This window comes from Salvelinus namaycush, chromosome 20, assembly GCF_016432855.1.
Source record: "Salvelinus namaycush isolate Seneca chromosome 20, SaNama_1.0, whole genome shotgun sequence".
NCBI classification, from domain to species: domain Eukaryota; kingdom Metazoa; phylum Chordata; class Actinopteri; order Salmoniformes; family Salmonidae; genus Salvelinus; species Salvelinus namaycush.
The window spans coordinates 37920550-37934100 of NC_052326.1; the positions used below are offsets into that span (position 1 = coordinate 37920550).

A 13551-nucleotide genomic window follows, 5' to 3' on the forward strand; every position below is an offset into this window, starting at 1 on the left:
AACACAAAGTCCAAATTGGTTTTATTGTAAAAATCAACAAATAAAAAAAGTGCTTTTTGGTCTTCATTTAAGGTTAGGGTTAGGCATAAGGTTAGCAGTGTGGTTAGCGTTAAGGTTCAGATCTGAATTTAGGAAGATACATTGCAGAAATAGGTGTTTTATAACTTTGTCTGTGGTAGCTAGTGACAAACCTATCTACACTGCGTGTACAAAATATTAAGAACACCTGCTCTTCCCATGAGACTGACCAGGTGAATCCAGGTGGAAGCTATGATCCCTTATTGATGTCACTTGTTAAATCCACTTCAATCAGTGTAGATGAAGGGGGATGAGACCGGTTAAAGAAGGATTTCTAAGCCTTGAGACATGGATTATGTATGTGTGTCATTCAGAGGGTGAATGTGTTATTTAACAAGGCAAGCCAGTTAAGAATAAATTATTATTTACAATGACAGCCTACCAAAAGGCCTCCTGCGGGGAAGGGGGCTGGGATTTGAAAAATAAATAAATATAGGACAAAACAGACATCACAATAAGAGACACCATAACACTACATAAAGAGAGACCTAAGACAACGGCACAGCATGGCAGCAACACGTAACACAGCATGGTATCAACACAACATGACAAAAGATTTAGTGCTTTTGAACGGGGTATTGTAGTAGGTGCCAGGCGCACCAGTTTGTGTCAAGAACTGCAACTCCCCTGTTTTTGTTTTTTTATTTTTACGCTCAAGTTTCCTGTGTGTATCGAGCGAGAATGGTCCACCACCCAAAGTACATCCAACCACCTTGACACAACTGTGGGACGCATTGGCGCCAACATGGGCCAGCATCCTTATAGAATGCTTTTAACGCCTTGTGGAGTCCATGCCATCATGAATTGAGGCTGTTGAGAGCAAAAGAAAGGTGTTCTTAATGTTTTGGACACTGTTTAATGGTGCCGTACCAGTTTGGGGTCAAGTGCCCTTTTATGATGATCATCACAACCCTCCCTCCAGTCCGGTGTTGCACCCGAACCAGATTTAAAAATCATGAACAAACAAATTAAGACCAGGAAATTATTTGCTGGGAAATGTGGGGCAAGAAACAATTAGAAACGCATTCATAATTCAATATTGATTTATTTTCAATGAATATGAATTCAAAATGTATAAGTTATGCAGCGCAACTAACTCATTCTAAAATGTTTTACAAAAATAAAATAATTTCATGTTAATTTTACTGACTAAAATAACACCAAGTTAAAGAGTTTATATTCTTCAGATCCGAGCACAGCTTTCATATTGTATTTTTTTCATTATGAGAATCACTTCAGAATATCGTGCGTTTCACATCCCTGCTTTTTTCCCCACCTGGTCACAACAGAGGTTAACACTTTATCCACAGCAGGGACACTAACCCCTCAACAATAGATACACAACACTGGGTCCGTACAGGCATCACAGGGTTAAATAGCAGGGGTAAGAGGTTTAAGTTCAGTGAATTTGGGTCTCACGAAAAGCACTTAAGATGTGGTATAACTAGAGAAGGGCTTCCTTAACACATCTCCTTTCCAAGATGACCATTGATGGATGCAAGCTTTACATTTGAGAAAGCATTATTGAAGGTCTATTGGTGCAAATTGTAGATAGATTAAAGCAATTGTTTATTCTGGGAACCACAGTGAGGGAAGTAGATAGAGGAAAGGAGGATATTTAAGACAAGGATCATGCACATACTTCCACTTAACCCTTATAGCCTTCACTTCAGCCCAGAAATAGTCAGAGGATCTCTGACTGTTCACTAGAAATACCTGCTTGTTTGGCAATAAATACCTGTAAGTCACTCTCAATAAGAGCGACTGCTGAATCAGGCTTTCCCAAACTCGGTCCTGCGAAATGATTGAAACCAGGAAGACAACAACACAGGCTTGGTTTTAACACTAACCACCAATACAGTTGGAGTGTTTTGAAGTGTTTTACACTTCATACTGTATGTTTACCACCCCTGCGTAGGATCAAATCAAATAGAACACTGTCAATGATAGTGTGTACTCTGCATGTCATGGTTTACAGGAAGATAACATTTCATTAAAAACCAAGTTTGCATTCCAAAAGCTCTTAAACCCAATCCAGCTTCAGAGAACTGTGTGACATTTGGCTGTGGGTGCTGAGTAGGATTATGCTGAACCTCTTAAATACTGACCATGCCTGGGTTCAGATCACAATGACATGAAACTGAGAACACTACTGAGAGCAGAGACCCAGATGGATGTGTCAGAGAGAAGGACGGAGCAATGCCAAAGGCGCAGTTTAAATCAACGGGACAAAATAATAAAACCAATTTTAAAACGAAATATAAAAGACACTTTTGGCTGAAGTGTCTTGTGTAGAGTTCTGTTTTCCAGTCAGGTTACTCAGCACACAGCTCAGCAGAATAGCTGCTGTGTTAGACTGGGTTTGTCCCACTGCATCCAGTAAGCCCTTCTACCTTTACATTACATGTATACCCCCATAGTTAGCAATATGCAGTCGCCCTTAATCATATCCTACATTAGGTAATCACTCCACTGAGATTCAAACAAAACAGCAAACGATCAGGAGGCGGGTGGGAAGAAAGGGAGAAAGTCTGTATTATCAAGTCTTCAACACCCCAGAGTGACAGTAAGGGGTCAGGAGAGAGAGCTGAGGGGATGTCGTCTAGTCCAGGGGTTCCCAAACTTGAACGGTGAAAAAAAACATGCACAGACCAAAGTAAAAATGTTGCAGTTTTAAAGCTTATTTCCTGTAAGTCTACACATTTTTTTTACTGAAGCTGAAATTAAAAATTATATTTGAAGCCATTTTTATGAGGAAAAATATATAGGTCCATTATCTTTTGTACGCACTTTCTATTTAGTTGTTTAAGTGTACGAAGAAAGATTTTCCCATCCCAAAAATGCATTAAAAAAGTATATATATTTTTTGTAACGCACAAGCAACCCACCTGAACCCCTGGTTCCGACCCACAGTTTGGAAACCACTGGTCTAGTCAATAGCTCTGAAGTGGTCTTTTCTGCACATCCAGTCTGAAGGTTTGGGAGTTGGGGGGGGGTTACTGGGTAGGGGGGATGACTAAGAAGTTCTGATGCAGTCTGTTGAAAATAGGATTTAGGGACAGGGAGGGGTGTTAGAGGGTCACAGAGAAACAGGATTTACGATCAGTTGTGTTGTAGTGGTCAGAGGTTAGGGGTCAGCTGTGGTGTTGTAGTCTCTGGCAGACGGTGAGGCGGAAGGTGGAGCTGAACACGTAGCCGATGCTCTCCTCCACCTCTTGAACACGGCGAAGGAAGCGACAGCGGTCTCTGGCTAGCTCCTCCCATGGCCCACGCCTGTCCTCATCGTCCTCGCTGGCGTAAAACTCATCCACCTCATCACGGAAACCCACCTGGAGAGAGAGAACTACATACATCACCACAGACTAGAACCTTCTCACTGAAACACCTGCAGGCCAGATGTAAAGTTTACTTCTGCGTACATTCAAACTCACTAGACGACATTTCAGCTTGACAAAACTAGGTAAACTCAATATCACCTCAATATTCTGAAAGGAGAAACTGCAGTGCATAAAGCATCCAAAACTGAAACCTACAATTATGTCAACAACAAAAGACACTTCCATTTTAAAACGGTAGTCCTAACCGACATTCACACACATAATGAAAAACACACTTGCTCCACAGCTCTCTGCATTTTTTCAAATTTCACTCAATCAATTTAAGAAACTCAACTAGGCCCTCTAAGCAGCATTCGTAATGTGACAATGAAATGATTTAGATTTATACCCATCGCTCATCACTGGGAGGCAACACTACACGTCTAGAGCTGCAACCATTTGGGCAGAGACCAGGAGAGGCAAAGTTTTTTTTAAAAGGGGGGGGGGGGGGGATTGGCTGTGTGATGGATGCCCCATAGCTCATCACAGAGACAATAAATATCCTCCATAAGCAGCAGCCTACTGAGGTTACCAGTACCATCATACACCATCAGAGTGGAGGTTATTACAGACGGAAGACACTGAAATCTGCTCGGCATGGGCTGAAGGGTTGGGAGAACGTTGTGGAAGCATTGCAAGAACGTTATGAGCCAGCGCGCCGAGTCAGAGAAATAAAAATATAAGGGCTTCAGAGAAATTCAATTTCCGTCTCGCTCAGTTATCACCGTTGCTAAGTAACATGGTAGTTGTGTGCTCCTAATAGGAGGATAATGTAATACAAAGGGCATGGAAAATACAGCCAGACTATATCAAAGACAGCCGTGGGACTGTGCTCGTGGATGACTAGGTCTACTCTCATGCTGATTATCTTCCATTCCACTGGCTGGGACAGACACGTTTCACAGCAATGTACTGCTAGAGTATTACTACTGCTTTAGCTACAGGCTTCACTCACATCTGTCTAACAGCAGTCAATGTGCTGCTTTAGCTACAGGCTTCACTCACATCTGTCTAACAGCATTCAATGTGCTGCTTTAGCTACAGGCTTCACTCACATCTGTCTAACAGCAGTCAATGTGCTGCTTTAGCTACAGGCTTCACTCACATCTGTCTAACAGCAGTCAATGTGCTGCTTTAGCTACAGCTCTATGAGTGACTGGTCAGTCATAGTATTTCAGCACATTTCAATGGGAATGTCTATAATGAAAAATGTTTTATTACATTATACAGAGCTGTAGAGGTTCACTAAGTGCACCCAGCCTCTCCGACTCTGGTCTCCCTGGTACAGATATGGGACTCTTACACCAGCGGATCACAAGAGAGCGGGGGAAAGGGTTGTTGCATAGGTTTCCATCACTCACACAGTCAGACAGGAATACTAACACATAAAAACAGAACAGCAAATACAGTCAGTCCCTCTTCCCCTTTCTGTATGCTGAATGAGTAATAGACTCCAAAGTTCTAAATCCATCAGTTAGAGAATGTGGTAAAGTTTGAATTTTCCCACAACAACCCAGCCCAAAAACTGTGTGATAACCACATCGGATAAGAAGTTTGAACAATGAGCTCCAATTATTATTTATTTTTTAATGAACGTACACGTCTTTCCAGACCACATGAGCCGAAGTGATGTAGAAAAACTCACGTCAGTCACGGGGTCCGGAAAACCCGCTGGCCCCGTCAGACTATGTCAATGCAGTATAAGTACACCACAGGAGATAAAACAATGCTTCCTCTTCAGCTACTCATTAACAAACAGCCTCCAGCAGTTAACTGCTGAGTGGGAAAATCAATCATTTTAGGAGTCATTGCCAGGTTCTCACATTTTACTACAGTCATGTGAGTGACCAATGTCCATGGATGACAATGTGACTGATATTATTTAAGAATAGACCTCCCATTTTGTAAAAACAGAATGAGGAACATATGAATATCAAGGTGTGTGGCGCTTTCTTTAGGCCTACCAGAAAGTCGCCAATACTGACCTTTTTGACTGTGACGCAGGCCGTGGTGGTGATCTCTGGGGTGGGAAGGATCTCTGAGAAGCCACTGTCCAGTCTCTCCTCTGCCTCCTCCTTCCTGTACTGGGGGGGTGAGTGGCTCTGTCCCTGGCCCTGTCCATGACGGGGGGTTGTCTTGCTGCTCTTCTTACAGCACGCCCCTGTCCCTGCTTTTGCCCTGGTCCAGACTGGCTCTCTAGTCCTGAGCAGGGCCTGGAAGTTGAATGGGCTGTAGGGGTCTGAGGAGGTGCTGAAGGAGTCCCACAGCCTCAGGCTCTCAGCCTCATCCACCTCACTGCTGCTGGACTCCGAGCCAAACTCCTCCGCAGGAGAGGGGGAAGAAGAGAGGGGAGAGGGAGGTTGCTCTGAGGGTGAGGTGTGAGTGGAGCAGGCTGTGGTGGCTGTAGAGGTGGAGTGGATGGTCTTGGGGGTGGTAAGGAGGGCAGTGAAGTTTTGGGGGTTGTAGGGGTCCCTGCTTTGGCACAGTGAGTTCCACAGTCTTTCAGTCTCAGAATCATCCTCCTCTTCATCGTCATCCAACAACTCGGAATTGGAGAATTCTGACGAGCCCTCACTGTCGAAACCATCGTCATCCTCCTCGCTGAGTGAGTCGTCTGATTGGCTGTCGTCGCTGCAGGGGCTGCCCATGATGTAGGCGATGGCCTTGTTACTGCACTGGGGGGTGGAGGGGGGCAGAGCGGTGGTAGACACTGATGGACCCTCAGCCGCCGTTTCCTCTTCCTCAGAGTCTGAGAAGTCAGAGTCCTCAATCTCTTCCTCCTCCTCTAATTCCATCCCTCCACTGGCAGCAGTCTGACCCACTTCTCTCTGATTGGATGCATCCCTCTCTGGCCCACTCTCTCCAGAGCTCCCCTGTGTTGGTGTGTCAGATGTGATGGTCTCTTCCTTCATCTCTGTGATCCCCTGTAGCTCTTCAATGGGAGGCCTTAACATGTACAGTCTGGAGGTGGATTGTTCTTCTTCCAGACTGGAATAGCCATTGTCCTGGTCAGGGGTAAAAACTGCCACCTCACTGCAGGCAGTGACAGCTCCAACTCTGACAAGATGATCACTGTTACCGACTGTTTCCCGGTGATCTAACGAGAAACTGTCAGGGAAAGGGAGAGACTCTGGCCAGGTGGCCGTTTGAAGGCTTCCATTGTCAGTTGGCTCCTCTTTGTTGCAGGAGGCGCCAGTGCTTTTGCCTTCCATTGATTCGCTATCATCGATCTGTGCAAACAGCCCTGTTGGCTTGGTAACTGTAGCCTTTGTACCACACTCTGGTTGAAAACAATGACCATTACTGTTGTTTTCCCCAGTGCCCTCTTTTCTCCAAGACAAATTTGACAGCCACCCTTGAGCGCTACTGGTTCCCCAAAGCCCACCCCACCAGTTACCAGCGGTACTATTTTCTCTGGCTGACACTGCGTCAGATGACCAACCGTTCCCACCGAGTACATGCCCTTGCTCCGTGTGTTTAATTTCCTGAGCCGACGCTGCGTTCAACAAAACATGACTGAGAAAACCTCTCGCGATTGCGAGGTATCCTACCGGAGTTTGTTGCCTTATATTTAAGTCCATTTCAGCAGCATTTTGAATCCCTAACTCGTAAAGAGAATCTGCTGTCAACCAACTCGGAGTACTATTACCTGACGCTGCTAGCCCAGGGCCACCATGCTGGTATTGCAGGTACGATAGATGATGTGCATGGTGTTGAGTTCCAGGCAAGACGTCGTCCAGTTGTCCTAAAAATGTGCTTTCTGCCTCTACAAAGTTATCTTTGAAATCCCCAATGACCCACCCTGTCACATTGTCAGGCAGGGCAGGAGTACTAGGGCGCCATGGTATATACTTTTGCAGAAATGACAGGGCAGGCCTAGAAACCGCGGAGAATATGCCCATCCACGAGCGCTCCTGGTTTGGTTGCCGGAGAGAGGCCACTCCATGCCCGGCGGGAGTGGATGGAGGCGTCTTCACACCAGAAAAGTTTTCCTCGCGATTCATGTTTCTAAACATTCTCAATACTGGCTTGTGGCTAACAAATAGTCACTACGCAAGATACATTAGTAAAGTTTCGATCAAGAATACCGCTTGACAGCTTCCTGCTGGGAAGTTTGTTAAAGCTTTTTGGTTAGTCAACTAACGTACACGTGTAGGACAATTTAACACGCTGACATATAGTAGCTAGTTCACAATATATTAATAACTCGTGTATTAACTAGAATGCCAAAATAAATATGCAATCAAACTTTAGTCTGGCAATAAAGGATAACAAGAACTAACGTTAGTTATCTAGCTAACTAGTGCTAATAATGCTAGTTTGAACAGCTGTTACCTGGCTAGCTAACGTAATCTTGATTTTGAGAGCTGTTCGTTTCGCTGGAAGTTGCTAGCGACACATTTGAGATTTGAGACACATTTGAGACATAACTTGGTGTGCACTCCAGAGCACTGTCCATAGTTGCAGGTGAAACATCCATTACCGTTGTCCCTTATCCAGCTTCTTACACCGAAAGGCTAGCAATAGCATACCGGTTAGCCCTCCTGTTCAAGCGAATACCATCGTCCATGTTGTCCATGGTATGGGAGACATTTTCCTGAGAGTGGTGGTTAGACTTATTTCGCGCGGTAAGCATCGTACAAAAAGGGGTAGTGAAGGTAGAAAGTGAGCAAAGCCTTGGCGAGTCATAGCATGTGGAGAAATGCAGGATAAACGAAGATATGCAATCCATCTTGGTCTTGGTTGGAGAAAAAGCTGGTTAGATTCTCGCACGTAGCACCAGGCGACAGCGCAGTTGCAAACCTTGATCCGAGACTTCAACGAAGCTCAACAATTCATTACAATAAAATCATGGAATGCATCCGTATGAGAAATATAATATTCAATAGATATCAACTAAATAGACAAGCTCGTTATAGTACTTCAGTGCGATACTTCTGTTTTTTACAATCATGGTTGCGATTCCTTGTACCGTCGGTCGACTCCTCTGCCCACTTTTCAGAAGAGGATTTCATCAGAAAATGTAGGGGGCGTCGTGAAAGAGGTCTTGTAGAAATGTTTAGGGACCGTCGCAGTTACCATCGTCAGTAATCCACATGGCGATTATGCATGACATGACACGAAATTACCCTGTCATATAATGAAAGTGAATATCCTGACTCCTGCAGCATACTACAGTGTATGGAAAAAGCTCAGTGTGACAGGTGTTGAGATGGTGATAGTTCACACAAATAATATCACAATACTGGGTTTCAAGATAAACTCAATAGTTAGAAATATTGCAGGAGTCGAATGCATTCGGCAGTCTTTCTAAATATATATACATTATTAACCCTTGGGATTATATAGGCCTACTAGTGTGTTGAGAATCAAGTTCATGTTCCACTCTGTGTTGCTCTCCAGTTACAGGTTTTTGCATGGCTACCAGTGGTGGAAAAAGTACCCAATTGTCATACTTGAGTAAAAGTAAAGATGCGTGCTCAGTCCCCTCCTGTACTCCCTGTTCACTCATGACAGCACGTCCAGGCACGACTCCAACACCATCATTAAGTTTGCTGACGACACAACAGTGGTAGGCCTGATCACCGACAACGATGAGACAGCCTATAGGGAGGAGGTCAGAGACCTGACCGTGTGGTGCCAGGACAACAACCTCTCCCTCAACATGATCAAGACAAAGGAGATGATTGTGGACTACAGGAAAAGGAGGGCCGAGCACGCCCCCATTCTCATCGACGGGGCTGTAGTGGAGCAGGTTGAGAGCTTCACGTTCCTTGGCGTCCACATCACCAACAAACTAACATGGTCCAAGCATACTAAGACAGTCGTGAAGAGGGCACGACAAAACATTTTCCCCCTCAGGAGACTGAAATTATTTGGCATGGGTCCTCAAAAGGTTCTACAGCTGCACCATCGAAAGCATCCTGACGGGTTGCATCACTGCTCGGCCTCCGACCGCAAGGCACTACTTAGAGTAGTTCGTACGGCCCAGTACATCACCGGGGCCAAGCTTCCTGCCACCTCTATACCAGGTGGTGTCAGAGGAAGGCCCTAAAAATTGTCAAAGACTCCAGCCACCCTAGTCATGGACTTTTCTCTCTGCTACCGCACGGCAAGCGGTACTGGAGCACCAAGTCTAGGTCTAAGAGGTTCCTAAATAGCTTCTACCCCCAAGCCATAACACTCCTGAACAGCTAATCAAATGGATACCCACTATTTGCATTGTCCCCTCTGGAACGCTGCTGCTACTCTCTGTTATTATCTATGCATAGTCACTTTAATAACTCTACCTTACATGTACATATTACCTCGACACCGGTACCCCCTGTATATAGCCCCACTATTGTTATTTTACTGCTGCTCTTGAATTATTTGTTATTTTCATCTCTTACTTTTTTGGGGGTGTTTTCTTAAAACTGCATTGTTGGTTAAGGGCTTGTAAGTAAGCATTTTTGTACCTGTTGTATTCGGCGCATGTGACAAATTTCATCAATGGAAAAAGGGTGCATCTCAGCTTAATTACGAGTCTCATAGCAAAGGATCTAAATACTTATGTAAATAAGGTGTTTTAATTTTAATTTTAATACACTTGCTAAATTGTCTAAAAAACTGTTTTTCGCATTGTCATTATGGGGTATTGTGTGTTGATTGATGAGGATTTTTTTTTATTTAATCCATATTAGAAAAAGGCTGTAAAGTAACAAAATGTGGAAAAAGTCAAGGGGTCTGAATACTTTCCAAATGCACTGTATACAGCTAAATTGTTGTGAGAGACTGTCCCTTTTGCTCCTGATTCCCAAAATACTTATGTTGTTAGTCATGATGTATAACATACAATGCAGCAGGTACTGTATGGACATCCTTAAATTTCACTGTGCAATATTGTCCATATGATAACACAGACACACTGTCTCCAAACATAGCTAATAGTAATAGCCTACCTACAGTGGCTTGCGAAAGTACTCACCCCCTTGGCATTTTTCCTATTTTGTTGCCTTACAACCTGGAATTAAAATAGATTTTTGGGGGGTTTGTATCATTTGATTTACACAACATGCCTACCACTTTGAAGATGCAAAATATTTTTGTGAAACAAACAAGAAATAAGACAAAAAAACAGAACTTGAGGGTGCATAACTATTCATCCCCCAAAGTCAATACTTTGTAGAGACACCTTTTACAGCTTGGGGTATGTCTCTATAAGCTTGGCACATCTAGCCACTGGGATTCTTCAAGGCAAAACTGCTCCAGCTCCTTCAAGTTGGATGGGTTCCACTGGTGTACAGCAATCTTTTCTCAATTGGATTGAGTTCTGGGCTTTGACTAGGCCATTCCAAGACATTTAAATGTTTCCCCTTAAACCACTCGAGTGTTGCTTTAGCAGTATGCTTAGGGTCATTGTCCTGCTGGAAGGTGAACCTCCATCCCAGTCTCAAATGTCTGGAAGACTGAAACAGGTTTCCCCTAAGAATTTGCCTGTATTTAGCGCCATCCATCATTCCTTCAATTCTGACCAGTTTCCCAGTGCATGCAGATGAAAAACATCCCCACAGCATGACGCTGCCACCACCATGCATCACTGTGGAGATGGTGTTCTCGGGGTGATGAGAGGTGTTGGGTTTGCGCCAGACAGCATTTTCCTTGATGGCCAAAAAGCTCAATTTTAGTCTCATCTGACCAGAGTACCTTCTTCCATATGTTTGGGGAGTCTCCCACATGCCTTTGGGCGAACGCCAAACGTGTTTGCAAATTTTTTTATTTAACAATGGCTTTTTTTGGGCCACTCTTCCGTAAAGCCCAGCTCTGTGGAGTGTATGGCTTAAAGTGGTCCTATGGACAGATACTCCAATCTCCCTTGTGGTGGCTTTGCAACTCCTTCAGGGTTATCTTTGGTCTCTTTGTTGCCTCTCTGATTAATGCCCTCCTTGCCTGGTCCGTGAGTTTTGGTGGGTGGCCCTCTCTTGGCATATTCTTTCCATTTTTAATAATGGATTTAATGGTGCTCCGTGGGATGTTCAAAGTTTTGGATATTTTTTTATAACCCAACCCTAATCTGTACTCCACAACTTTGTCCCTGACCTGTTTGGCGAGCTCCTTGATCTTCATGGTGCCGCTTACTTAGTGGTGTTGCAGACTGGGGCCTTTCAGAACAGGTATATATATATACTGAAATCATGTGACAGATCATGTGACAATTAGATTGCACACAGGTGGACTTTATTTAACTAATTATGTGACTTCTGAAAGTAATTGGTTGCACCAGATTTTATTTAGGGGCTTCATAGCAAGGGGAGTGAAAACACATGCACGTACCACTTTTCAGTAATTTTTTCATTTCACTTCACCAATTTGGACTATTTTGTGTATGTCCATTACATGAAATCCAAATAAAATCCATTTAAATTACAGGTTGTAATGCAACTAAATAGGAAAAAAAGCCAAGGGGGATGAATACTTTTGCAAGGCATTGTATATCGCATGGTTCAAATCAAAGGAGGTTGGTGGCACCTTAATTGGGGAGGACAGGCTTGTGGTAATGGCTGGAGTGAAATCAGTGGAATGGTATGAAATACATCAAACACATGGTTTCCATGTGTTTGATGCCATTATGAGCCATCCTCCCCTCAGCAGCCCCCACTGGCTCAAATGCACAACTCATGGGAATGTCTTAAGAATAGAAGATTGGACCAACTTGATTGTCAATGCTTTTGTGTGTGCCGCGTGCCTGGATTGAGCTTTTAATACTTATGAGAGTGTCTCATGCTAGTTTGTGTCATGACGTGGTCCTTTCTGGGTATAAATCATGGCTCCCCCCCTCACTCTCTCCTACACCCAGGTTCTGTTATCTCAGGTCGTAAATTCCTGGAGGAGACCCTCTCCCCCTTTTCATGCAGAGAGACCACAGAGTGAACCTAGGATTTCACGTGGCGGAACTCCTAAATCCCCAAAATGGGAAAATGAAACAAAATGTCCACTTGTAGGAATGGTCCGTGGACACTTAAGGGACGGGTATGACGAGTGTTTCATTCGGTGACCTCAGAGAAGACAGGAAACACACATCACTATATGTCTGAATGGGTACATTTCTCAATTATGGGGTTTGTTTCTAATTCTTGTATAAAAGGAATGAGTAAAGATCAAACTATTTGTGAAATGGTGTAATGCGATGTTGAACCTTTAATATGAGAGAATTGTATTCCCTTTAAAGTTTAAGTAAGTCATTGGCCCACCCCCGTGAGCACAGACATGATCAGGCGTGATAGAATCACCTTTTCTACTGTTACAAATAAAAAACCCTCCTGAGGAAATCCTCTTCAGACCACGCATATCTCGGCGTAAACTAAGGTAGCACAGGTTTGAGTTTAGACTAAGCAAACCCACAGCGTGAGCTGTGATTGCGAATAGTTATTCAATTCCTAACCATACCACGTGGAGCATTGGCTACACGGCTGGAAATGGTTAAATTCTGAGACTATAGATCGCTACAGAATAAGAGCAAATCTTATATACTAATTACTAGTCTGCAGCTAGAAATGATGTAAACCTGAGACGAGAATACCGACAACTGCTGAAACATCTATCTATGAGAACATTTCTGAATGGTACTCTGAAGTATCCATTCTAACCACGAAAACAGGGAAACAGAAAGAGAGAGAGAGACTCGGATGAACTGACTCTCCAGCAGACGGACCGGATTCCAACAGGGAAGATTAAGACACATGGGCGTAAATATATATTGATTGCAATTATTCCCGAATGAGTGAGCGTTCATGTGCTTAGGATTAGCCGTTCAACCATTATAATTATCAACTATGTATAGTGATCCATTTTGTCTTTCCCGCTCTTTCTCAGTCCACACCCACTTCCCTTTGTCCACCAAGCCGTCATATCGGCTTAGCCCACTAGGGAATCTTACCTATAATTTGTTAGTAACATATCTACTGTTTGTTTGTTTATGCATTTCTGTGATTATTTAGTTAGTCAGTAAATAAATGATTAAGTCAATTGGTGTATGGACGATTTATAGTAAAGGCTGGGTTCAAGCAGATAGGCAACAATTTACGATGTTTGGAATGAGACTGACGTGAGGTAAAGA

General features: G+C 43.7%; 1 protein-coding gene across 2 annotated transcripts; it reads right to left on the reverse strand.

Annotated features, from left to right (window-relative positions):
* Positions 1–1103: 1103 nt before the first annotated feature.
* LOC120065324 lies at positions 1104–8460 on the reverse strand. 2 transcript variants are annotated; one of them, XR_005478660.1, is made up of 3 exons: positions 5441–8460; positions 2967–3407; positions 1104–2700 (listed from the first exon to the last, which is right to left on the reverse strand). XR_005478660.1 is itself a non-coding variant. In XM_039016226.1 (2 exons), the coding sequence occupies exons 1-2, from the start codon at positions 7469–7471 to the stop codon at positions 3213–3215; spliced, it is 2226 nt and encodes a 741-aa protein (XP_038872154.1). In that variant the 5' UTR covers positions 7472–8460; the 3' UTR covers positions 1104–3212. The 2 variants fall into 2 exon arrangements, 1 of the variants encoding a protein (XP_038872154.1); XM_039016226.1 differs by having other exon boundaries at positions 1104–3407.
* Positions 8461–13551: the final 5091 nt, after the last annotated feature.

Coding starts and splice junctions, on each gene's coding strand:
- LOC120065324 (XM_039016226.1), bottom strand. CDS start 7,471: ATGTTTAGAAACATGAATCGCGAGGAAAACTTTTCTGGTGTGAAGACG. Junction 3,408..5,440: donor CCTGCGTCACAGTCAAAAAG/GTCAGTATTGGC, acceptor CTCTCTCTCCAG/GTGGGTTTCCGTGATGAGGT.